Source organism: Cyclospora cayetanensis, unplaced genomic scaffold (assembly GCF_002999335.1).
Source record: "Cyclospora cayetanensis isolate NF1_C8 unplaced genomic scaffold, CcayRef3 CcayRef3_contig_252, whole genome shotgun sequence".
Lineage (NCBI taxonomy): Eukaryota > Apicomplexa > Conoidasida > Eucoccidiorida > Eimeriidae > Cyclospora > Cyclospora cayetanensis.
This window is the reverse complement of record NW_020312206.1, coordinates 1-24,114: the sequence shown is the minus strand read 5'-3', so window position 1 is coordinate 24,114 and position 24,114 is coordinate 1. Positions and strand designations below refer to the sequence as shown.

At 54.5% G+C, this 24,114-nt stretch overlaps 4 protein-coding genes across 4 annotated transcripts; 1 reads left to right on the top strand and 3 right to left on the bottom strand.

Annotated features, from left to right (window-relative positions):
- Positions 1 to 1,988: 1,988 nt before the first annotated feature.
- On the bottom strand, positions 1,989 to 6,408 carry LOC34619731. Its single transcript, XM_026338359.1, has 3 exons — positions 4,627 to 6,408; positions 3,852 to 4,532; positions 1,989 to 3,743 (listed from the first exon to the last, which is right to left on the bottom strand). The coding sequence occupies exons 1-3, from the start codon at positions 6,406 to 6,408 to the stop codon at positions 1,989 to 1,991; spliced, it is 4,218 nt and encodes a 1,405-aa protein (XP_026194144.1).
- An 828-nt stretch (positions 6,409 to 7,236) lies between these two features.
- LOC34619732 (cell division cycle protein 48 homolog) lies at positions 7,237 to 14,101 on the top strand. Its single transcript, XM_026338358.1, has 14 exons — positions 7,237 to 8,230; positions 8,539 to 8,657; positions 9,231 to 9,359; positions 9,800 to 9,955; positions 10,325 to 10,419; positions 10,707 to 10,950; positions 11,132 to 11,288; positions 11,758 to 11,903; positions 12,192 to 12,268; positions 12,464 to 12,534; positions 12,848 to 12,950; positions 13,297 to 13,472; positions 13,756 to 13,894; positions 14,002 to 14,101. Exons 1-14 carry the CDS (start codon positions 7,237 to 7,239, stop codon positions 14,099 to 14,101), a joined length of 2,706 nt encoding a protein of 901 aa, XP_026194143.1.
- An 887-nt stretch (positions 14,102 to 14,988) lies between these two features.
- On the bottom strand, positions 14,989 to 18,149 carry LOC34619733 (the record flags this gene model as incomplete). The annotated part of the gene is made up of 3 exons (XM_026338357.1): positions 17,219 to 18,149; positions 15,888 to 16,559; positions 14,989 to 15,623 (listed from the first exon to the last, which is right to left on the bottom strand). Coding segments are annotated over exons 1-3 (2,238 nt in total), but the record flags the coding sequence as incomplete, so codon positions are not given.
- A 1,632-nt stretch (positions 18,150 to 19,781) lies between these two features.
- On the bottom strand, positions 19,782 to 21,110 carry LOC113147522 (autophagy-related protein 9-like). The gene has a single exon (XM_026338356.1). It carries the CDS (start codon positions 21,108 to 21,110, stop codon positions 19,782 to 19,784), a length of 1,329 nt encoding a protein of 442 aa, XP_026194141.1.
- Positions 21,111 to 24,114: the final 3,004 nt, after the last annotated feature.

Here is a 24,114-nt window from a genome sequence, read left to right as displayed (position 1 = left end):
CTGCCATCCCAAGACTATGGCTTCCATCTGGCGTTCACCGCAGTCTGGATATCTCCCCATTGCGGGCCCGTTGGCCACGTGCAATCCGTTGCGGAGTCTTTAATAAAAGAGGACTCCCGTGCTACCCAGCCATTGTCAGTTGGCTGCAAGCCAACTCGGAGGCTCCTTGGCGCCCCAGGGCTTCCTGTGTGCGCTCCGATTCTTTCGCCTTCCCTTCCAACGCATTTCCAGTGGCATCATCTCCACCTGTTGCATGGGCTTTCCTCGATGGGCTCCCCTTTATAGACCAGCTAGGGAGGGGACCCTGGTCGAACGTACGAAGAACCCTGCATTCCAGCAGTAGCTCCCCCCTCATTACTCCTGACTCGTCGGGTGATCGGGCTGCCTCTTCAGTAGGGAGCCTTCCCGATGGGTCAGATGAGAAAAACTGTCAATCACCAGAGAGCCTCCTCTCTCGCACAGACTTTACAGCATCCTAGACAGGCCCCAAAGTTTAGGGGTCGTCTCGCTGGGGGACCACGCCACGGAGAAGCCTCCCCTTGCACGACCCCCCGACACAGTTGATTTATTGGGGATAACAATGATGCCACACGAGCTTGATGCTCCTATCTTGCATATTGAAGCATCTCATAGCTGCCCCATATTAGCATCACCATATGGCGGAGGCTCTCCAGTTCTGAGATCACCTAACAATGAAGGCGTACGCAGGTGCTCGGGCCCTATGGCTTTCGTAAAATGCCCTCGTTGGGATGAGCCCAACATAAGCCTCCGACGAAAAAAAGTAACGGAGGCCCCTCTGGCCCCCAATTCGGTCAAGCAGTTACAGATAGTGCAATGAGAGTATCAGCAGCAGCAGGTGCGACGTAAGTACCCGCACTGCCGCCTCAACTTGAAGCTTCCCCTTTTATCTTGCCCCTGTCATCTAGTGGTAGAGTCTTCTTGCCACCCAGTTACAGAATCCCACCTCCAAAAACCGTGTGGCTATTTAGGGTCCCCAAAAGGGCCCCCAAAGCTTTGCCTTCTAGGCCCCATGAGGAGCCCTCAGGCGAGGGACCTCTCTCGGCCGAGTTCGTATCTCCTTCGATACTTCCGTCAGTTGGGGGGGCCCTATGTTCATGCTACCCCACGGGCCTAAAGGAAGGCCTGAGGGGCCCTCTTGCATTCAAGATCTCAACAGAAGCCCTCTTCTGCGCTAACAAGTGGTTTTGTCAGCCCTATTAGCAGCAGCGTCGCCGCAGCTTTCTTATGTTTTTTTGTGAGTGGAGGGCCCCTGAGTCACCGTTCGTAGCAGTAAAAAACTCTACGACCAGCCATGTGCCTTTTTTGTGAAAGAATGTATCGAAAATATTACCCCTGAAAAGGGGAGATCGCCATCCGTTCCTTTTCTCGTAACATGTTGACTACGGGTTCACTGACTCCGTTCCTTTATTGTGTCTGTGAATAGAATGCGCTGCCTTTTCCTGGACAGGTCCAAGCGGAAGTGACAGGCTGTCTGCCCGTCACCGCAGTTAGCTATTGTGCATTGATACGCTAGTCAGATGTTTTTGAATGACGGAGAGAGCAGTCTCTTCGGCATCTTTGTCCGCTTTCTCAGCAGCATGGAACCGTCAGGACTCGCGTTGTGTTTTTATCGATGCCCTATCTAGGTGAATCTTGATTATAGTTTTCAAGCTGTTCGTAATGTGCCTAGAAAACTCCCCGCAGTAGACCCTGGAGACCTAGTTGACCGTCCTACTCCCCAGAGTCAAACCGAAGTTCCGAGGAGCCTAGTAAAAAATCTCTTTTGGCTTACTGAGAGCCAACCATAAGGACAGTTTGGTTACCTGAAACGGAAATGTCTGACATTTCTCTCGAAGCGTGTTTCACACAAAAAGATGGAGGCCCTTTTTCTGGAGCGAACCAAACTCAAGAGAAGCCCACGCATCAACAACCCACAGACATTTGGCAAAACAGATACAGTTTAGAAAGCTTTCTACTGCATTCTCATCTTAGAGGCCTCCAGCGCTGGCCTCCTCCGATGGGGGTGCTAACAAAAGGTCAATAAAGTACGGGCCTACGGGGACTTCCTTTTGCAGTGTAAAACCCCGAGGGGTCCCCAGAAGCCCCGTGTGGGACACTCCCAGAGAGTCACTAAGGTCTTCCAGCGCAGCTGCTACCTCGCGTTGGAACTGAGAAATTGAGGGACTGCCTCCAATGAACTTAAACTGCTGTGGACCCTCAAGGGCGGCTTCAAGGTGTGACAGTAGCGCCAGTCGCTGGCGCTGCTGGGAACCTGCTGCTTCCGCTTGTGCTGCTGTACTCTGTTGTCCTTCCTCTGACAGCAGAAGCTGACCCTCATGCTGGAGCAGCAGCCGCTGCTGCTCCAGCCGTGCAAGGAAAGCCTCTATTGGCTGCACCTGAGGCCCACCAGCAGCTCCCCATAGCGAAGGGCTTGTGGACAGCAAGAGCAAGACCAGCAGATGTCTTAGCGAGTTGAGCGGCAGCAAGCCGAGGAAACGGTGAATGGGAAGGCATACCCCAATGGGTTTTCTATGCTGCAATAACCAAGTCCGGCGACGGCCTACGGATCCTTGCTGCTGCTGCTCTTGCTGCTGCTGTGAATCCTGCTCGGGTAGAGAGCCAGCAGCTGCCGCCGTCGACTCTGCTACAGCACTTACAGGGAGAGCCCTGAGCAGGTAGCACAAGCTTAAGGAGGCAGTAAGGGTCTGCCTACACAGACGGGCAGCACCAGCTCCCGTGACAGAAGGTGGTATGAGGGGCTCTCTAGTAGCCCTCCTTGCAGTGACGTCTTTTGGAGGGATATTCCCATGGCTACTACGAACGTCAAAGAAGGCTGAAAGAGTGCCTCCTCTCAGGTTGGGAGGTGCAAATTGATGCTCCCATAAGGACATGAGGCCTGCTGCCGTGGCTTCTAAAGCCCTTGCAAGGGCCCCCAGAGCCCGCCAGTGCACAGGGCCTCCACCGCACCCTCTATTGGTGCAACAGCTCTCTTCTTTGACGACACTCCCCTGCTGCAGCTGCTGTGGGGGCGGTGCATGCAAAAGCAGCCCCAAAAGGAGACTGGGGAGGGCTAAGACAGACAGCCCGTCTAGCTGCGACCTGGGGAGACCTCCGCTTGACATTGGAGCAGACCCCCAACAGGGCTTGCCTTTGGTCGATGCCTTCACACTACCTTCAAGGAAGTTCCACCCCACTGAAGGGCCCCAAACGGCCGGTAGAGCTGACAGAGGGGGAAAATATGGGAGACACAACGCCAAAGCATCAAGATTTTCCGCAGGGACCTCATTGCTTTCCCCAGCATCTGTCGCTGCTGTTGATGCTGAGTCTCTCCTCTCTGATGTTGTTCCAGTCCCCATCCAAGATTCTGTTCTCGGGGTGCCTACCATAGCTGTCAGGTGGCCAAGCCATCTGGGAGCTGGTGGGGGAGCCCCTGACGTTGCTGCGGCAAGCAGCAGCTGCAGCAGCTGCCGTCTGCTGCAACGAGAAAAGTCCCTTATATACGCGCGGGGGGCCCGGTTGGCGACCGCTGGATCTCGCCCTCTGGCGATTCCCTCCTGTTGCAGCATAAAGCGCACCAAGCGCCGCTGACGCTTTGGAGAATGCAGCATCCAACCCACATAACGGGATTCCCATGATTCTAAAAGGGCCCCCGATAAACGGCCCTCTTCTATTTCAAGCGGATCCAGAGCCCCATCTGCTGCTGCAATGCTTGCCATGGACCTCTGCGCTGCCGCTGCAGCAGCAGCTGCTGTCTCTGCAAAGACAGCAGCTGCTGCTGCAGGCATCTTGCTGCTGGTGCTGCTGTTGCGCCTTCCAGCACCTCCTTTAGGTCCACGGGGGCCTCTGAGCGCTTGTCGCGCCGAAACAGGAAAGTCACTCTTGGACGACTTCTGGAAGGCACCCCAGGAGCTCCCAGGTGGCGAATAATGGGCAAACACGAAGCGAAAGAAGGGAGGAGCTGCCGCCTCCAGCTGCCTCAGGGCCCCTGCGAGTTCGCAGATGCCAGCAGAAGGCCACAAATCCAACAGGCACGAGACGTTGAGCCCCCCCTTGGTAGGGACGCCCTCTTCGTCAGCAGTTGCTGGAGACCCCTTTCGGGGCGGAGAACAATTGCATCCTAGGCCATCTAGCTCAACCCTTCCAAGGCCTTGCACAGCTTGAGCGCTCCCCAGCGGCATGATGAGACCATAACATATGCCAGAAAGAAGACCACTGTGGCTAAACTTCCCCGCAACAAAAGCCCGCAGCAGCACCAGCGGCAACAAAGCCACTGCTGCCGGTGTTGGGGCCCCCGGACGTCCCATATGGGCCCCTGGCAGAACCGCCAATACTTCCTCCCCGAAGAGCTGCTGCGGGGGATTCTGGAGGGGGTCTGGCACGCGGTATCTCGTGGAGGCCTTCTGAGGCCTCTCGTTAGGGTCTTTTACACAGGCAGTGGGTGCAATTCTTGGGGGCCCCATCAGGAACTCGGGAACTGTTGACAGCAGGGCTTCCCGACGCTGCAGAAGGGCGTCAGACACTAGAGATAAACCCTGAGACGCATCAAGCATGATCAATGCGCTGCACTGCAATCCCTCAGCCCTAAGCCTTCATTCCTGAGCGTGCTGAAGTGCGATTGGGGCTTACTAGGAAAAAAGGACCTTGAGGACCCTTGGCGGGGCCCCCCGCGGCGCGAGCCCCTGCAAGGACTGAAGCAGCAAACACAAGGCGTTCTACTTCAACCCCTTCTTCCGCATCCTCCTGCTGCTGCTGCACCTCAGCAGAAGAGCCAAAACAGCCCGTTTGCCGGATAATGGGGGCCCTTACAGGAGCTCCCCAATCTCCTTGAGACTCCCATATTTGCTTCTCTAGCAGATGGACTAGCGCCAGAGGAGTTCCCAGGTGTGGAATGGGAGGCCTTCCATGGAGACACTTCTCCTCTGAAAACGCCCCTGCCATCAGACCCTCTGTAGGCCCCTTAAAAGCAGCGAGAAGCTGAAGCAGGCCCTGGAGAGATATTCGTCCTCCTAAAAGGAGGGAACGCGCTTTCACCAGGCCTGTGGGGGCCCCTCCCCTGCCCACCCAACAAACACGGTTCAAGGCCTCCCATAAGGATCCTGTAAGAGCTTCTGGAGGCAAACGGGGCCTCTGCGGGTCCCCCAAGGACAGCAACAACACAGCACCAACCACCTCTTGATATATGCCTCGCAATTGGAGACCCCATTCTGGCATACAGGGGGAGGCCCCTGTATGGAGACAGTCCTCCTTGCAGTTCTCGTCACCGCTGCCACCTAAGCTTTTGCTCGAGTCACGGCCTTCACAGGCAGCAGGAGGGGCCTTTGGAGGCCCCTCCAGGCAGTGCGTCTCGGGTCCCTGTGCTGCTCTCATATCACATAGAAGGAGCAGGCCCTTTCTGAGGTCCTCAAACCCCCCTGCCACGGCGACGAGTTCTCTGACTGAGAAAGGGGCCCCCCTCAACCCCGTATAGAGGCATCCTCCATGCCTACTGGGGCCCCTAAGAGCGCACCGCAAGGCTGCGAGAAGAGCAGAGAGCGTCCTGTGGCTAAGTTGTAGCATTTCCACAAGGGGCCCACTCTGGTGGACTGTGGGGTCACCACTGCCTTTAAATAGGAGTCCAGGCTCATTGCATCCATCTGCATGGGACTGGAAAGCATAGGCAGCAGGAGTTCGAGAGCGATTATAGGATGGAGAGGCGCCGAGCTCATCAGCGAGAGCTCCAATCGCAGTGGAGAGTCGGATATTAGTTCTTAGCAAGGGTCGCACCAAAGGAAGCGCAATGTGGGGTGGGGGGAGTCCCACCAGAGGAAACTCGAATCCCCATGTGAAGTTGAAGGAAGCAGCAGCAGCTGCTGCTGCTGTTTGGCCCCAGAAATAGGGACAGCTGCTGCAACCTCTTGCTGCTGCTCTCTCTGCTGCACTCACAAGAAGCATTATATCCACTGCAGGGGGCCCAACTGCCTGTGCAGCTCTACCGGAAAGCATCCTGGGAGCCGCCGAGTGGTTTTTAGCTTCAGCGGATATCCGGGGGGAGGTGAGGAGACGAGAGGGCCCTCCACTAGCAAGCAGCTCCGGGGGGTCACTCAAGGAGTCTGGGACAGCGCATGACCAACAGTAGCAGCAACAACTGGGGGGTCTGTCATCCCCAGGGGCCCCCTGCAGCTCTTCGTGAGTGTCTGATCCCACCGCTGTAGTGTACAGGGCTGCTGCGCTCGGACTGTTCGAAATGGGGGGCCCTCTCGAGCATCCCTTATTCGGATACCCCCCAACATAGCCGCGGCCAGGTTGAAGAATCCACCATGCCGCTTTTCGCATATTCCACAAGAAAGCCATAGAAACTCTTCGGGGGGTCCCCCTGGGGAACTTCAAGGAGCCCTTAAGGCAAGTGGAGAGCATGATGGAAGCTGCCATAGTTGCTAGAGAACGAACAGGCTCCACACGCGGGGGCCCCCGTCAGAGGGGGCCCCATGTCCTCTGTAGACCACTCACAAGATACTTAGGGGACCCCCAAGGGGCCCTCCAAGTATTTTTGCCTCTCACCTAGGGCCCCCAGGAGGGCCCTTTCAAGCCAGGTAAGGAAAGGAGCCAGGGGGTTTAAGAGCAAGGTTGGCTCCATAATAGCACTGTATTCAAAGTCATATGAAGTCTGCTGTGCTAGTATTCACAGCTAGTTGTCGCAAGGAACCACGGGGAATCCCTGGAGCTTGCCAGGGGGCCCCTCGAGGAGGTCCCCTCTCGGGTGCACGCTTCCCGAGCAGCCTTGGGCCCCCCACGGCGGGACAGCAAACCACGAAATAGGGGTTTCTCTGGTTTGTTGGCCACGATTCATATTTAGAAAGGCAAACCTTTGATTATGTCTTCTGCATTTATCACACTCTTTAGCTTAGAACCTCTGGGAGCCAAGGCTTCCTACTGGTACTGCCTCGTTGCCTTGTCTCCGGAGATTCCACGAGGCCTCGGGCCTCGTGGGGCCCACCACCCCTCGGAAGCCCCCAACTCTGTTTCTTTGTGCGTTGAGACTCGCGAGACACAGAGGTAAGAGGAGTTGCGCATCATGCCGGCTGCCTGCCTCTGATCCTCAGGACTGGATGCCGCTGTGTTTGCTGCAGTTGATGCTTCGTGTGTGCCTGCCCCCCGTCAACCCCTGTGCAATTCTTCGGATCTGCCCCAGGGCCCCTCTCAGCCTTGCAGGGCTCTTCGGGTTTAGGGGTGAGAGTGTCTTGCATGCTCTTGGGAAACATGAGTGCCCGGGGGCCTTCTCCAGTGACTGTCTCCTTAGGAGCCCTGGTGGTGTGCGTGGGGGCCCTTTGCTTGTGTCTCTCCTCGGATGCCCTACCTTTGCCTCCTTCTCCTGGCAGACGAGCAGTCCGTGGCATTTTCGCTCCTCGAATTCCTTTGGGGGCACTGAGTCCCAAGACACCCATTTTTCCCGAGGATGCCATTAAGCGTTGGGTGGGTGCTCTTCGAGGGGGGGGCCTCTTTGGGGGCTCCGCTGGTCCTAAGAAGGACGGCGGGGGCCCCCCTAGTGGACCCTCTCAGGGGGGAGGATCTCCCAGCTCAGCCCCTCTGAAGGCCCCAAACTTGTTGACCCTTGGAGCCCCGCACTCGTCTGACGTAGCCGCAGTGTATGTACACCCCAAGAGGGCGCGGTCCTTGGGGCTGCAACCAGGGGTCCCTCTGGAGCTGCGAGGCCGGCGAAAACGCCAAACTGCCGGAGTGTTGATTGAGGATTCGGCGCTTGCGGAAGATCTAATTTCGGTCCATCCACGAGTTTGCAGACAACTCAAGCTGGTGGAAGGAGACCTTCTGCTCATCAACAGGCTGCAAAGTCTGCCTCCAGCTGCTAATGTATACATCCAGGTCTTTCGCGACTCTCTACCCCCAGCAGGGGTTGCGGGAGCTGGGAGGGGAGGCCCTGCGGAGCCTCGGCAGGGAGCGGGGTCTCTAAGAGGCCCCCTCGTTGATGAGGCCATGCAGAGGGCTGTGGACTGGTTCTTCCGTTCTCGCGCGCGTCCTATCCGCGTGGGAGATCAGTATAAGGTCCCTGTGCCGCTACAACAAGGCCCCAGGAGGGAATCTCAAAGAGCTCCTGGGGAGTCCCCCGACAAAGGCCCCGTAGAGGAGATCGAGGTCAAGGTGATGCGGCTAGATGCAGACACGGAGAAGGATATAGAGTTTGGGTTGGTTGGAGAAGGCTCCGAAATTTTTACTGGGGAAGAGACTCTGGAGAGGGGTAAATTCAGACTCCGATGCCACGCAGGCGGAGTCTGTGTTAAGGCGCGATATCCGTTTCGTCTCTTCAGACACCCTCTACCTCTATGTGGCCCTGCCCGTGAAGCCCCTATTCGGGCTGTCATGTGCCACCTTTCTGGCTCCCTTCACAGTCGCTCTAAGAAGACTCCTCGCTATGCGTGTCGAATCAGAGCTTCTTTCCTTCCTCCAGCCCTTTCCGTTGCTCAGGACATAAGTACATGGCGGGAACGGGCTCCCTACTGTCGCTACCTCTGTGCATTGGCCTTAGAGTTTGAGGCATGTGTGCAGACGCCTTTGACTCCGCGAGCGAGGTGACCTATGATGACCTTGGGGGCCTCCGTCGGGAAATTCAGCTCTTGCGGGAGTCTGTGGAGTTGCCTCTGAGGTTTCCCCATATCTTCAAACAAGTGCGTCTGCACGATGGCTCTGTACAATCCCCGCTGAGATTTCTATGAGCAGAGCTTTTGCCCCCTCCTCCGTCCGCCTGGTGTTGCTGCTGTGCCGCCTTGGTATTGATGTATAGGTGTCCTTGAAAGAAGGTGCCGAGAGTTTTGTGTGTGCCTCTTCTTGCGGTGGCTCTTACTCCCTCGTAGTTCTGCACTTTGGGGGAAAGATATGCAGAGCGGCGCATGCTGTGTATATTTTGTGTACTCTCACGGGCGATGCCATACATCTGGAAAAGCTGCGAATGGGGGCGGGAGAGACAACGAAAGCGCTTCTTCATGTTAGCTGTGTGGGCTCTTCTAGAGTTTCTGGACTGCACGCTCTGGCGCGTAACTGTCCTCCCAGCATGACGGTGTCTCCCTCCGGCCTCCGCTGCTCCGGAGCTGTGTATAGCATACAAGGAGAGACCGCCTGGTGAAAGGCAGACCAACGTGTTATGCATTTTGGAGGTAGAGGCACAATGAACGCAGCCAGTTCGGCACATCCTGTGCAACCTCGTGTTTATGCTAGAGGTGGACTATGTTTCTGCGACGCAGATGGGGATAGCAACCCCTCGAGGAGTTCTTCTGCACGGGGCTTCGGGCGTAGGCAAGACGCTTCTCGCGAGGGCAGTGGCCACGGAGTGTGGCGCCAACTTTATCGTATTGAACGGCCCGGAAGTCATGGTCCGACTGAAAGTTTACCCTCTGCCGATCGTTCTCCGTGTCTGCCCTTGATTCTCTCTCTTTCTCACTGTCTTTCCCCATCGCGCGCATTTACTTTGTCTGTCCCCCTCTGTCTCGCTCTCTCTCCCTCTCTGTCTCTATATATGTATACATGTCTATCTCGCTCTGCTTCTCTCTCCGTCTATCTATGTTTGTCTCTCTCACGCTCCCTCTCGCGCTCTTTCTTGTATGCCTTTTCTCGCCCTCCCTTGCGTTTAACTCGGTCTCCCCCTATGCTGCTAAGCCTCCATCCCACCGCTGTGGCTCCGCCACATTGTGAACAAGGCGGAGACCCCAAGACTATCCCCACCTCGAGCTGCTTCCGCTTGCGCATCTGTCGTAGCAGCAGCGTCTGTGCATCTGCTGCTTCTCAACCATGTGGCGTGCTGCGGCTGCTTCAGTCGCGTATGGCTGGCGAAACCGAGGCAAACTTACGTCGAGTCTTCGAGGAGGCCGCATCCCTCTCACCGTGTCTTGTCTTCATTGATGAAATCGATTCTATTGCAACCAAGAGAGAGAAGACTCAGGGAGAGATGGAAAAGCGCCTTGTTGCGCAGGTCACACACACACACACACACACACACACACACACACACGCCTGGGGTGTATCCCGAGTTTCCCACACCCTTAGGGGGTACGCTCAACATTAGCATGCACACATGTATGTACGCCCTCTTTTTCTGCCATTTTATGCAATTCGTCAAGTCGTGCAGCGCCCCCTTTCAATCACGATGATCTCATTCGTCTCGTCTGGCCGTTGTTGCCCGTAGCTCTTCAGCTGTAGAGCTCTATGTGTGTATGACACTGCGTCTTGTTGCTAGAAGTCTAGCTTAGCACGTGCGAAGGCTTCTGACCTGTGTGTTGGCCCTATTCTCCTGTGTGCCCTTCCTTTATGTTCTTTTTTCATACTGATACTGTTGCTGCAGCTGCTGACACTTATGGATGGCATTGGATCCAACAAGAATGTGGTTGTTTTGGCTGCTACTAATCGCCCGAATCAGCTGGACCCTGCCCTTCGCCGGTTAGCTGCAGCCCAACACACCCCTGCCTCTGTGCTGCTGCTGCCTTTGCTGCGATCGTCACGCTTGCTGCCATAGGAGACCCTCATCCTAAGATCCTACTACCGGAATTGCTGTTGCACACGCACCCGTGTGACTGGCTCTGTCCAGTGGTGTGGCCCCTTTGTTGGTGGCTCATCTGACGACAGAGGGTCTGTGTGGAGCAGATGGGGATGTTTACATCCCTTCAGACGCTGCTGCCTCACCTGTCTCTGCTGCTTCATTTGCTGCTGCTGCTGCTGCTCCTTAGGTTTGGCCGCTTTGACCGCGAGATAGAAGTGCCCGTGCCCGACGTTTCGGGCCGCTACGAGATCTTGAAAAAGAAGACTCAAAAGATGCGGCTCAAGTCAGATGTCGATCTGCAGCGCATTGCTGCTGACGCGCATGGATTCGTGGGGGCAGACCTGGCACAGCTCTGCCTTGAGGCTGCCCTCCTCTGTCTTAAGGAGCAAGTGCAGAACATTGATTTCGATAAAGACGCAGTGGACCCGGAAGTGAGGGGAGAACCTGATGACAAGCACTCTGCTGCACCATTTCTGCGCCCGCTATATCACTATATCTGTTGTGGATTCCTCTCACCTATTTCTGTCTGTGTCTGTCTAGCTGTCTCTCGCCTTGTCACCGTGTAGCCGTCTGCTGACTAGGTGTCATGTAGTGTTTTTCCTGAGGCTTCAGGTGTTACAGCGCCTTGAGGTAGGCCAGCAGCATTTCATCTCAGCTCTCGCGGCCGTGAACCCCAGTGCGCTTAGAGAACGCCATGTGGAGGTACCCAACGTTCGCTGGGAAGACATTGGGGGTCTCGAAGATGTCAAGAGGGAGCTAAAGGAAACAGGTCCGAAGCCTCATAGCAGCTTGAGCTGGCAGCGAGAGACAGATAAGGATTTGGGAAGAGTCGGGAGGGCAGCAGTCGGTAGAGAGGCAGATGCGCAGCAGGACGAAGGAATACAAACGGAGATTAGAGATGCAGCCGAATAGCGAGATGAGAGCCAGTGAAGCAATAGAGACAAATGCATATACGCAGTGACACTTGGTCAGGAGCAACGGCACCATGAGCCAAGAAGATGCGGGGGAGATGAGGAGCATGTGTAGAATCAGACACAGGGGTGTAGGTCAATGCTTGCTCTACCTTTATAGGGGCAAATATGGAAACCGCCAACAGTTACATAGACACACAGATATTCCACGTCGAGGCCGAAGCCAAGTCACACGGGGGAAGGGCCGAACATTGTGCTGACCCGTAACACCCTTTTTGTGTGCTTCACAACTGTAGTTTGCTAATTTCGCTGTTATGGCTGGTGCAGTTCAATATCCAGTCGAACATGCAACGAAGTTCCGTGAGTTTGGACTTCAACCCTCGAGAGGAGTCTTGTTTTACGGGCCCCCGGGATGTGGGAAGACGCTGCTGGCTAAAGCTGTAGCCAACGAGTGTAAGGCGAACTTTATATCGGTGAGTCCATCGGTCCCCATGCCTCTGTTCTTCCTTCCTTGGCTTTGAGGGTGAATCTTGGTACTTTGCCTTCTGAGCCAGAGTAGATGTCGAACAGCTGCAGTCTCAGCTGCCTTCGCTGTGACCAGAATACTTTGCATGTGCAGCGGGCCTCACCTACCATGATACCCCGTCAGGATGACAGTTGCACGAGTTCTTTTTGATATATATCTGGCTGCAATGGCTGCATGCAAACTCGTAGCAGGGCAATTCGTTGTTTGCAGTAGTGTTCGAGCTCTGTGGCTGCAGGTGAAGGGGCCCGAGCTGCTGACAATGTGGTTTGGAGAGTCAGAGGCGAACGTCAGGGACCTCTTTGATAGAGCAAGGTAGACGGATGCCCACAAGTGCTGCTGCTCTTGCTGCCTCTTCTGAGCGGGGTTGCAGGCGTGTCTTGGGGGTTGAAAGTGACGATTGACTCTGCCTACACTCTCAGTTTTTTAGTTCTGTGCGGCGTACGGTTGAAAGCCCCTGTGTGTCATGTTTCCGTCCTGCTGGGTACTGTGTGCTTCGCCACTCCGCAGAGCAGCTGCTCCCTGTATTATCTTTTTTGATGAAATCGATTCTATTGCGAAAACCAGAGGAAGCGGCGGAGGTCTGACAGCACCACAACGGATATCGGGGTAGCCAGAGGGAAACAAGGGCGGGGAGAAGGAGACAGCAAAAAGCAGAGAGAGAGAAAGAGGCAGCGGTAGAGATTCTGGATGCTTAAGCACACATCGAAACACGGGAAGTAGGAGCTACTGGTGTTTGTGACACGAGCTGGGTACAATTAAAGCGGCTAAGCTGTTATGGGGTATGTAGTAAAGTTAGGCTCCCTCCTGACATAGCTGGAGGTGCGACTTGGGAGATGTCGAGATGCATGCAGAGTCTTGGGTCTATGGTGTAATGTGCTGATGCCGCAGGAGGCTCTGGCAGCGAAGCATCAGATCGCGTAATAAATCAAATTCTTACCGAGATCGATGGAATCGGCAAACAAAAGCAAATCTTCATTATTGGTGCCACCAACAGGTGGGAACCCCCCCTACCCCCTTACCGCTATCTTTCCGTCCAGGCATAGTTTGAATCCTACGCTGAACAAGTGGTCCCGCGGTAGACACCACCCATGATGCAGAGCGACCACAGAAGCAACCTGACAGAGTCGGCTGCAAGGACAAAAGAGAACGCTAGGAGAGCAGAGGGAAATGGGGAGCAGCACCATCCGGGGAGGCAGACCTAAGAGCAACAGCAGCAACACGACCGAGGCGGCACGTGAAAACATCGATTATGAGCGCCCAATATCGTGATCTCTATTGGTATGTTTAACTCGCGCAGTCTCTCACAATGTTTTGTGTACTCAACCCATCTGGATCTTCAGGCCAGACATCCTGGACCCCGCGGTGACTCGCCCTGGCCGACTGGATCAGCTCTTGTATATTCCACTGCCGGACCAGAAAAGCCGCGAGAGCATATTTAAGGCGAATCTCAGGAAGACTCCGATTTCCAAAGACGTTAGCATCGAAGCACTCGCCAAACGTACTGAAGGATTCTCTGGTGAGCATGAGCCCCCACCCACGGATTTGACAATGAACACTGTCCACTAAAAGGGTGGCAGTAGAGCACACGTGGTTTCTCAAAGAGCGAAAGAGGGGAAAGGCCAGAAGCAGAGAGCGGAATAACTAAGTAGATGTACATTCAGTAATAGGATGGAGAAATGGGCAGGGTCAGTCACAGTGCCGAAGTGGTTTTCGTACTGACACAAACGGGCGCAGAGCACGAGGAAGCAGCCATGTTGGAGGCAGCCGAAAGGTGTATTTGTGCGTGTTGTTCGGCTTAGGAGCGGACATAACTGAGCTGTGCCAGCGAGCCGCCAAGTTTGCAATACGCGAGAGCATCGAGGCCGAAGCCGCGGGGAAGAAGGAGGCTGTTAGGCAACTTGAGAAGAGGCATTTCGACCTTGCTGCTAAAGACGCAAGGTCCGTCAATCGCCCATAGCAGCATTAGAGGTACCGCAGCAGCAAAAGGCACACATGCTCTGATAGGGTGAAGTTCTGGTGTTGTTTGCTTATTTTGTTTGTTGCAGGCGTTCTGTGTCGCCGCATGTTGTCACGGCCTATGAAGAATTTAGGCGCAAATTGAGATCTGGCAGCGGCGAGGCAATGCCTTCGTCTTCGTCTATTTAGGACGAATCTATCTTCTGCTTCCTCTCTTCTGTTTTCTGGCTTCCTCATTCTAGCCAGAGAATATGCCTCCTGCCGATACAATGGCTTTGTCACTGCCTCTTACGTGTGGCGCTCTTGCTCTCTGCCCTTCTAGTTTTGTTTCTGCCCTTCTCTTTCGCTTGGTAAGCTAAATGGGGTTGCCATGTGGCCCTCCTTCCCCCGCTGTGGCAAGCGGAAAATAATTTTAGGCAGCTCAGAGCTGGCTCTGTGTGCTCGTAGCTATCACCAAGCTACATGTTCCAAAACGTGTTTGGTTAGCATGCATTGCAGCTAGCCAGGTAGCTATTGAGTCAAGTGAACCACTCATGGGGCAAAACCTTTGATTATCTTGTCTGCTTTTCCTGACTGTGTCAAACTCAACGTTGCGAGTAGACACCGAATATAGCAAACAGCCGTCGCTAAACAGTCATTATAGCCTCACCAACGCAAGAGACTGCGGTAGAGCGGATTAGCAACGCCATGCTAACGGGTATGCACTACCGTTAGAGAGATCAGACTGCGATTCTTACAATTCTATCCTTTGTACACAAAGCTGCCATTGTGGTTCGCAACAGCACTCGATGTAGCTGTTTAATAGCCTTTGAGTATGTGCTGCGTTCGCCAGTATTGAAGGCGCTTTTTCACTTGGGTATAATCACTGAAAGACTGCAGAAACAGCAGCAAAAAACACCTCCTACTGTAACTCCTGACCTCGCAGAAGCACGACGCGTACCAACAACGTGTAGTTCTACGCTTGTAAAGGCCCCTGAAAGCCCCCTGCACAAACCCCCCTTCGACCGACAAGCCCCTTACTCCCAGGGTGCTCGACCATCCTCCTCCTGCTGGAACGGCAGATGCTGGTGTAGCAGCTGCTGCTGCACCCGTATTTGCTTCTGCAGCTGTTGCTGTTGCTGCTGCATGCGGCATAAATGCCCTTGTTCGGGAATGTGGGGTGTATAAGCACGCTGCTGCTGCTGTGAGCTGCTCAGCCCGCGCACGGGGCTCTGTAGAATATCCCCAACGCGGTGAAATCCTGGTTCCTGCTGCTGCCGGTGCATTGCTTGGATCAAAGCCGTTTCGTCCTCTTCGAATGTTTCAGTTCGGGACGGCTGCTGCTGCAGCGCTTGGTGCAGGTCTTGCTGTTGTTGGTGCTGATGCTGCATCAACTGCTGCTGCTGCTGCAACAAGCGCTGTAGGAGCAGCAGCTGCTGCAGGGACAGGGGCTGCTGCGGAGCACCACTAGCAGGCGGAGCCTGAAAGCCAGGCCCACTGCCGTCGGTGTCGTCTGAAAAGTCTCCCTGCTTGGAGGCTGAGGAAATATCTGCCGAAGCCTCTTCACGCCACGCCTCTGATGGGCGGCATGTATTGGGAAGGACGTTTGAGGCCTCCCTTCGCTGTCGTTGCCGTGGCTGCTGCTCAGCGGCAGCCCTGTAATTCCACGACTCCTGAGCCCCCGCATAAGACTCCTCAACGTGTTGGTGCGGCTTCGCCGCTGCAGAGGAAGCTCTGCCACATCCAGAGTCGGGGACGGGCCTCGCTGTGGGGAGCTCAGCGAACTGCTCCAGTGTCTTGACGCTGGGGTGCCCCTGCCTGCGGCTGCTTCGCCGTCGCTGCCGCTGCACGCCATCTTTCTGAAGGCGCTGCTGCTGCTTTCCGATCACCCGATGGCCGTAAAGCGGATGCCGATGCTGTCTGGTGCTGCTATCGCTGCTGCCGCTGTTTTCGCCACTGCCACTGCTGCTGCCAATGCTGCTTCTGCAGCTCTTACTGCTGCGGTAAATACTTCTCTCCGCGTAGGCCTCTGCATCGGGAGGCCCAAGGGGCCCCCAACAGGCTGCCCATCTTTCGCCGCTGTGGGGCCCTTGAGAACGTCTCCGGTAAGGACCTCCCAAGGGCGTTCGGGAGTTCACAGGAGCTCTGAGATCGCCGAGGCCTCCGTCGTGACGACGCGTGTTTCTGCTACGGGGAGCTAATGTTTGTTTAAAAAGGGCCCTTGTAAAGAAGTTGAGCTGGTTCGTCGCGAAGAGAACTCTGCCCGAGTTGAACTCGTAGAGCTTCTCCAGCCAGAAGTAGTAGGCTCCCTTCTCTTCGTCAGTAATGGGGCGAGGGCCGCAAGCCGCATGCATGGGCCCCCAAGGAGTATTTCCATAGCTTGCAAAGGCCCCAACGGCACCTCCGTTGGGGGCCCCTGGAACCCCACGCTTCAACTGGGTTAGGGACGCTGGTAGCTCCTGCATCAGATAGGGTTGCTGCTGCAACAAGTGCTCTTGGAATGCCTCGAGACCTGCAAGGAGGGCCACTGCGGAGGGGGGGGCCCCCCAGTGTATCATGGGCTTTATGGCCGTCCCTCCGGAGTAATAGCTCGTAGCGGGAACCATCGAGGCAAGCGCTGAAGAGGAGCCCCCTCCAGAGACGCATGGGGCCCCGTGCGTGCCCACGTCTGCAGCAAGAATTTTTTAAAAAGCACAAACACACACACACACACAAAGCTACACTGAAAACTGCGTGTTCTAGTTCACGTGAGTTCTCATGTTTCAACGCGGTCCTCTATTTTTCCCATAAAGGAGAGAGTGCGAAGTGAATCACAGTCTGAGAGCACGCTGAACTAAGCGGCAAGTGACACACAGAGAGACGGGTGAAGGGCCCCCCAATAGCCCGACACCAGCACGAAGGCAGCATGACCACAGCATTGGGAGCGACAAGGGGAGTAGCAGAGGAGAAAAGCTTTTGCTGGTGACAGCAAAAGAGATTGCTGGTCTCTGTGATCTTGCTTTCCAATCGAAAAGTTTTACGAAAGGCGCAAAGCCAGTTTGAAGAGATAAGAGACACCACAGACCCCGCGACATTCATTCAATGTGCGAAGAGCGAACTTGAGAGAAACAAACGCCAGCATCTTCCACTCACGCAAGACATTGCGAAGCGTATGAAGCTTCGGCAATTGGGAATAGAAGCGACGCACAAGGTGTTGAGGCGTCGCAACGGCCTTACAGGAATGAGCTCGCCATGGCTCTAGAAGCACGCGAAGGGCCGCCTATCACTTGCAGGTCTGTATAGATGATACCTCCGCTGAGTGTGCTACCTTGTGCATTGTCAGCTCACTTTTGGCGGATGCAGCCATTAAAGCCCTCGTGATCTTGCGAGATGCGAGGACGGACCAGAGAGGCGATGTATCATCGTGAGGCGCTGCAATCCTGTACGTCAGCAGGAAAGAAAGGGCGCTCTTCTCCAGCTTTCCGTTTGAGGGCATAAAGCGCTGCAGCAGCGGAATGTATGGGGGCCCCCCACGGGCCCCCGTGACTGTGGGTGCCAAGTGCCGCCACCTGGGGGCCTCACAAGGCGCATCAAGGCTTCCTATGCCGAGGAAGCGGTGATGACTGCGAGAGCGTGCAGTCCAACCTGCTGCCCCCTCATCATCTTCGCTGGGAAGGAGGGAGACTGAGACCCCTCGAGGAGGGGTTTTTTCCTCTTCTTCTTCCTCTTCTTCGCTCCTTTCCCGCCGCTCTGAGTCGTGCTGCAAGGGCAGATGCTGCTGCGAGTCGTGCCCCTGTCGCTCCAGTTGCGTCTGGCACGATTGCTGCTGCTTGTGCTGCTTCTGTTGAAGGAAGCGGTGCGGAGGGGCGTAGTCCGATGAACCATAGGCAGCAACATCAAGTCCTGAGAAGCAACAGAGGTCCCCGAGTGGCGTAGAGACTGTCGACGCGTAAATGCATTCCCAAATATCATCCGCTGCAGAAGGGAGGTAGAAACATAGCAGCAGAGGCGCCAGCAGGACTGCTGCGAGTTCATCCAGCATACAGGTAACCCGCAGGCTGTACAAGCTGCTGCACAGATCGCACATGGCCCGACGGTGCTGCTCAGACACAGAATGAAAAGCTCCGTGTTGTGCAGATTCGCAGCCTAGGAATAACGAGGCACCTTTGAGGCTGCTGCAGCAGCTGCTGCTGCTGTCGTTGGTGTTGGGTAGGGGGGTGTCGTGGCTGCTGTGGTTCTTGTGCTCCCTACTGCCCCCGCTAGAGCTACTCCGGTTCATCTGTACACGGCGAACATGCCACTGGCGCTGAACTTGTGGGCGTGCCTGCGGCTGGAGTTGGTGCATGGCCAAGGAGCCCCTGCTGCTGCTGCTGCTGTTGTTGTTGTAGGTGGTGGGGGTGGTGGTGCGGTTGAGGTTGTTGGTGTACTTGTGGTTGCTGTGGCTGTTCTTGCGCTGATGGTGGTGAGGGTTGTTGTCGTTGTTGTCGTAGCAGCTACAGCTATCCGTGCAGCCGCTACGACATCCTGTTTCGAGACGATGGCTATTGCTGCGGCCGGGGGCACTATGGATATGGGGTCCCTTCGTGTCCTCTTCCGTTTCTCCCATCAGCGGAGAGATGAAAGAAACCTTCCATGAGGCAGACGTCCACGAAGCCGGCAGAAAGTGAGTAAACGAAACTAGGCGCATGCAGTGTTGGTACAGCTGGAGGGGGGAGTGCTGCTGCCGTAGGGGAACAGCAGCAGACATGTCTGCAGCAGCAACCGCAGCAGCAGCCAGCAGCAGTGCTGATACATAAGTGTTGCTGCAGCTGCAGCAACACTTCCCACGGCGGCAGCATCATTCTTGTTCAGAAGGCGAAACGAATCAAGACACACGGGGACACCCAGAGAACCTGAAGCTCGTGATGAAGAGACAGACACAGAGAGGTTACAGCGAGAAGGAGTCTGCCCTGTACGAAAACTCCCAGCGACAAACCGCCACACAGAAACACCTCTCCATGACCATGGCCTAAACTGTGAACCCTTGAAACACACCTACGGCAACACCAGACGCTTCCTCCTCAACGGAGTTTCCAAGTCCATTTCTGCTAATGTGAGGCTGTAAGTCTGATGCGTTTGCGCGGTTGCGAGGGCCCCCCTGGCTGAGGGCTGCGTAGAGGAGGCCCAGAGCGAAAGTGATCCCCAGAAGGCCCCTTCCTCCCACTTTCCCCATGAGGAAAGCTGTGTCTTCGCAGATGTACAAGAGGAGGCAAACGGCGAGAAGTGCTCCAGTAATGTACTTTGCAGTGAGTTTGAGTCTGTACAGAGAGGGGTTCTTGGGGTGTAGCGACAGGTAGGCATCTGCTGCCTGCCCCGCGAGAGCCAACCTAATTACTAGCTGGTGGGGAAGCTCATTATATTCCCTCAGGCCCCAGAACGCCAGGCCCGTAAACTCTCGGCTGCTGAGAGAAAGCTGACTCTGCCTGAAAGCCTCCGTGTACTTAAGGAAAAAGAAGAAGATGGAGAATAACAAGAGAGGCAGCAACAACAAGAGATGCAAAAGGCCAAACAGCACAAACCTCTGTGCTAGATAATGACCTGCAGCCGTCCGGTAACGTGACCTGCAACGCGCCACACGCGAGACAAACAGAGACACCGGCACTAGCGATATGTTAGCATATCCAGGAGACATAGAGAGAGAGAGGGAGAAAGGCAGCAAACGTGTAGTTTGCACTTGCGAAGTGCCATGAGGACACCCAGCATAGCTGATGTGCTGGTGGAGCCACGCCTTCAAGTAAGGAAAGAAGGAAGATAGAGCTAGGGACCGACGAGCGAGATGAGGTGGCAGCATTAGGAGTAGGACATGCCTACGGGCAGAGCAGTGTACAATGACAAGAGATTCTTTAGTTGTTTAGATCGGCGCGCATTAATCTCACCCATAGGGAGGCATTTGCGTCAGGAGTTGCCTGTTGATTCTTTGTTTGGCGTCAAAGAGATCCAAGAAGACGGCTCTCCTGATGCTCCAGAGGAGCACGCGTGTATACAACAGTTTGGGATTAACATACACCGGGAGAGCTCTGACGAACACCTCTTTGTTTGTGAGGGCAATGATGTAGTTATCCCTCCGCATGATGACAGCAACGAGGTCCAGCACAGACAAGTTCTGTTTCACTAGGCAGAAAGGGTGCTGCTGCTGCGCCTGCAGCAGCAGTGCTGCTACTTCTGGCCACCCCATGAGTTGCAGGGAGCTATCGCAGTGTATGTAGAGTCGAGAACGAAAATAAAGCCTGAGGGCTATCGCATCCCTGCACTTATTGAAAGCGGAAAGGATTGACAAGACCACCACGCAAGACAGGGATAGGACGTATACAGTACACAGGGTCTGCCGGAGGCCCCAAGGGGCCCACGGGGAAGGCCGGAGGAGCGGTTCAGCAGCGCAAGTTTCTGGAGTCGTACAGGAGACGATACCTTCCCAGTTGACGAACATTAGCAGAAACCAGCTAAAATATACCGTGAACCCCATAACCATCAGATGAGCTCCGTAGGAACACAACATTGCATACAACCCCCCTTCGGCCCAGTAAGTGTAGATTCCACCAACAAAACGATCCAAGTCTGGAACTGCATCCCAACTGGCTAAATCTCGATCTTCGGCTGTGCCGTCTCCCTCGAAGTGACAAGGAATCCCATCCCCTGCCTCTCGACGGCCCCTCAGCCCTGAGAATGCAGGTGAATCGCGTTCTGGGGAGTCACCGGAACCTTGAAGCTCCCCCCGGGAACTTCGGGGGCCCCCGGGTCCTACGGATATTCGCGAGGAGCCCTCTGGGGGCCCACAAATACCTTGCACATTCGGAGCGGCGAAGGAATGCGAGGGGGCAGCAGCAGCAACGTAACCCCAGCGACGCGAGGAGAGGAGAGGACGGACCAGCTCGGGGGGGGCCCTGGACCCGACGCATCTCATGAGGAATCGTCTGAGGTTCCCAGCAAGCCTGCCAAAGGCAACAGGCATCGTAGAGTGGGAGTTTCTTAGCTGTTGCACACCGCTCTCCATGTCATTGTGTGTGTCAAAAGAGGGCCCGCTGTGGAAGTCAGACTGCTCGCTGTCGTCTTGAGGATAGCGCTGGGGCCCCTTCATGAGGGGAGCCTCGAAGCCATTTCTTCCAGAAAAGCCAGCCACCGGGTTCTCCTCAGGGTGGGGCCCCCCAAGGGGAACAGAGAGCTCGATATTCCGGACGCCCCGAGTGCCACGAGGGCCCCCCATTCTGCCTGAACCCACGGCTGGACAGCGGTGCTCGACCGGAAGGAAGAAACGGAGTGGGAGAATGGTAGAGTGCTTGGGCAGTAGAAGGACCCTCGCGAAAGGGAGATGTGGTCTGCCCGAAGTTCGTGGGGACCACTGAAGAAAATACGAAAATACAAGGGAGCAAGAAAGGCGGAAAAGTCAGCCCTGGTGGTCAGCTGAGCCCGGTCCCATTCAAAGCTTAGTAAATGCATTTTGTAAATGGACGGCGAAATCTGTGGCATGCCTTGCACGCTCAATGACCGCTGGACCAACCATTCCACTATCCCAGAACAGGGGCTGCTGCAGCAATCCCGGGGCTGACAGCAGCATTATACGTGGTCTCTCTCCTATTTTTGTCTGCACATCAGATATGAAAGGAACTTCTCATCAAAGAGGGACTTTCCTAACCATAAACCTGTGTCTGCTCTACCCCGTACACGTCGCCGCAACCGAGTCACTCCCTTTGCTCGGCTCCCGCTGCAGCAGACAGCATGGAAATTAGATGCTATTTCTCTCTGTTTAGATCTGTTGCAAAAGATGCAGTAGGCAAATAGAAGCATATGTGTACACATTCGCATGCAAATTCTTTGCCAGATGTAAAACCCAAATAATGCCATTGTCATTTTGTGTGGGTGCTGCTTACATCCCATACCACCATTAATGCCAATTGTTGTGCTTTCTGAGGATCATAAATACTTTGGCATATTCGTATGGGGAATTCGCTAGCAGGCAGCGTCAGTAGTAATTCTCAGCTTCACCTCCCATGCAGCTATCCACATCGCTCCGTCGTCACCCATTCCACCGGTTTCTTCGGCATTGCCGCGATGAGGGGATCTTAAGCAGAGACGGGCTTCCGGCCCGACGATTATAAGCTACATACCCGCGCAAGTTTATATATATATATATGAAGACCTACTTGCTTGCAGAGCCTCCATGTGTATTCATGTGTACTTCAATGCGCACATACTTCTCCCTGTAAAGACATGACAGCAGTTTATGTTTCTCGACGTATATACAGATCCACGTGTGAAACTGAGCCTCCGTGGCCACGTGCCATGATATTGTGTACGGTGCAGCTCTTGCATATAGTACACCTGTAGCGGTGTGGAGCGGGCTGTGTCACACACCAGCACCATCTATCACACTTGATATATTTCGCTATGAAATACTAAAAAACCGACCGACTAATTTGCATGTTTGCACATCATGTTTAATTAAAAGTCCCCATGAGCTCCATTCAAAAAGACGCGATCTTGTTGCGTTTGCTGTAGATGCTGTGTGAAACTAGCTTTAGGTAGTCTGAGAGCGTAGAGGGTGCAACAAGGGACAGCCTAGCTGTCCCTCTACCCTCATCTCAGGACCTCTGCTAGACGCGGGCAGAGGAAGGAGTGAGGTCTATGGGAAAATACTAGAGTCAAGCGTGTCTCTTCGGAAACCCCAGATGGAACGGGATAGCTGGTTGCACTGCATCATTCGATACGGCTATGTTCTGCTCATTCAGGAGCCTTGGATGCTGCACGGTATCTGATTTGCCTCCAGCAGTTATCCGGTCGTAATCGGGCTAGGCTATTGGTTGATTTACCAGCTTGCTTTTCTTCGCGACAGGATGTGAGGCGGGAAAAGCGTCTGGCACTGGGAACTTGACGGTGGGGCAGCTTTTGCCAGGGCGGCTTAGCCTTACCAGCAAGCTGCTGTAAATGAACTAGCTCTACAACTGGTTTAAATGCATTAATTCTTAGCCGATTGAATTTGCATGGATATGTGGATGAGGTTACGCCAATTAGAAAAGCCTTGGGGCCGTCAGGATTGACGAGTACTCGAAGATTCTGTAAACCATTTGGAGATGTTCTGCGCTTTGAGCCCCTTAGATGAGCGCGTGCTCTGTGCAGCATGTTTATTGGAAAAAAAAAGAATTTTGTTAGTAACTCCCTTCACGTAGAGCAAGTAATCCAGTTGCGTGAATATCTACAGGGCAAGCCTTCGTACAAGCTTTGGATGATCGGCTTATGCCTAGAGTAGTGCAACCGCAAGAGTTGGGGGACCTGAAGAATTTTGAAGAAGGGGAATGTACCATAGACTGATAGATTTTAGAAATTGAAATTTCGGTTAACAAGCCACGAACTGGACGAATGGCTGCTTTAGCAGTGGCATATCCTGGATAAACTTGGAATGTTACGTCTGGCGATTGTGAGGTAAACACCGCCTGCTCAGCATTTAAGCAACCGACCGGTGGTGTTTTTATAAGGGATGTATACCTTGAGGTTCCAGAAGCAACTGATAACAACTCCTGCGCCTTGGTCAAAATGAAATTGCCAATTCAAGATGTAGAACGCATGAATGTTGAAGCCGTTTCAACCAGCCCATGTGTACAGTCTGCGGTGAACGAAAAATAAAGCGAGAGGGAACCCAAGCTCATACGCAGCCACGATGATCCCTCTACACAACGCACTTGTTTGTATTGTGAACATTTAAGTTAGCTAGTCCGGAATCACAAGAAACCTTGATCAATGAAAGTAAATAGATTAGAAACAGGCTACTTGGCGAGCAAAGAAGGCACATCAAGGTAACAGAGTGCATTCCATGCAGGCTACAGCGCAGTGAAGGAAGACATAGGAGATAAAGCCGTTATTGGGACCCACGGCTGGTCAGTTCTGCGCTGCGACAAGCTCGCATTGCCACCACATACTCACAAAAAATCAATTTCTCGGCTAAATGCTATTCCTCGTGCTTAATGATTTATAATACAACAGTACACTTGTCAACCCTTTACTCATCCGTATCCCTGGTCTGCATTGAGGACCCCGTGTCCTCTCTCAGCCTAAAAGTGGTGGTTGGAGGTCAAGAGTCACATTAGCCGCGGAGGGATTGGAAAACACAGAGTTGTGTATGTGCATGTATGCGCAAATCTCAAGAGAGGCAAGCAGAAGTGATGATGACCAGGGGTCAGCTGGTTTTTCGAGACTGGGAAGTCACTCCTGGTGGA

Excerpts from the sequence above, each read along its gene's own strand:
- LOC34619731 (XM_026338359.1), bottom strand. The coding sequence starts at position 6,408 with ATGGCAGCTTCCATCATGCTCTCCACTTGCCTTAAGGGCTCCTTGAAG. Across the intron at positions 4,533-4,626 it reads CTCAAGGTCCTTTTTTCCTA|GGTTTATCTCTAGTGTCTGA; the intron begins GTAAGCCCCAAT and ends GATGCGTCTCAG. Across the intron at positions 3,744-3,851 it reads TTCCTGTTTCGGCGCGACAA|GCTGCTGCAGCGGCAGCGCA; the intron begins GCGCTCAGAGGC and ends GAGACAGCAGCT.
- LOC113147522 (XM_026338356.1), bottom strand. The coding sequence starts at position 21,110 with ATGGGGGGCCCTCGTGGCACTCGGGGCGTCCGGAATATCGAGCTCTCT.
- LOC34619732 (XM_026338358.1), top strand. The coding sequence starts at position 7,237 with ATGAGTGCCCGGGGGCCTTCTCCAGTGACTGTCTCCTTAGGAGCCCTG. Across the intron at positions 8,658-9,230 it reads TTCCCCATATCTTCAAACAA|ATGGGGATAGCAACCCCTCG; the intron begins GTGCGTCTGCAC and ends TCTGCGACGCAG. Across the intron at positions 13,895-14,001 it reads CTTGCTGCTAAAGACGCAAG|GCGTTCTGTGTCGCCGCATG; the intron begins GTCCGTCAATCG and ends TGTTTGTTGCAG.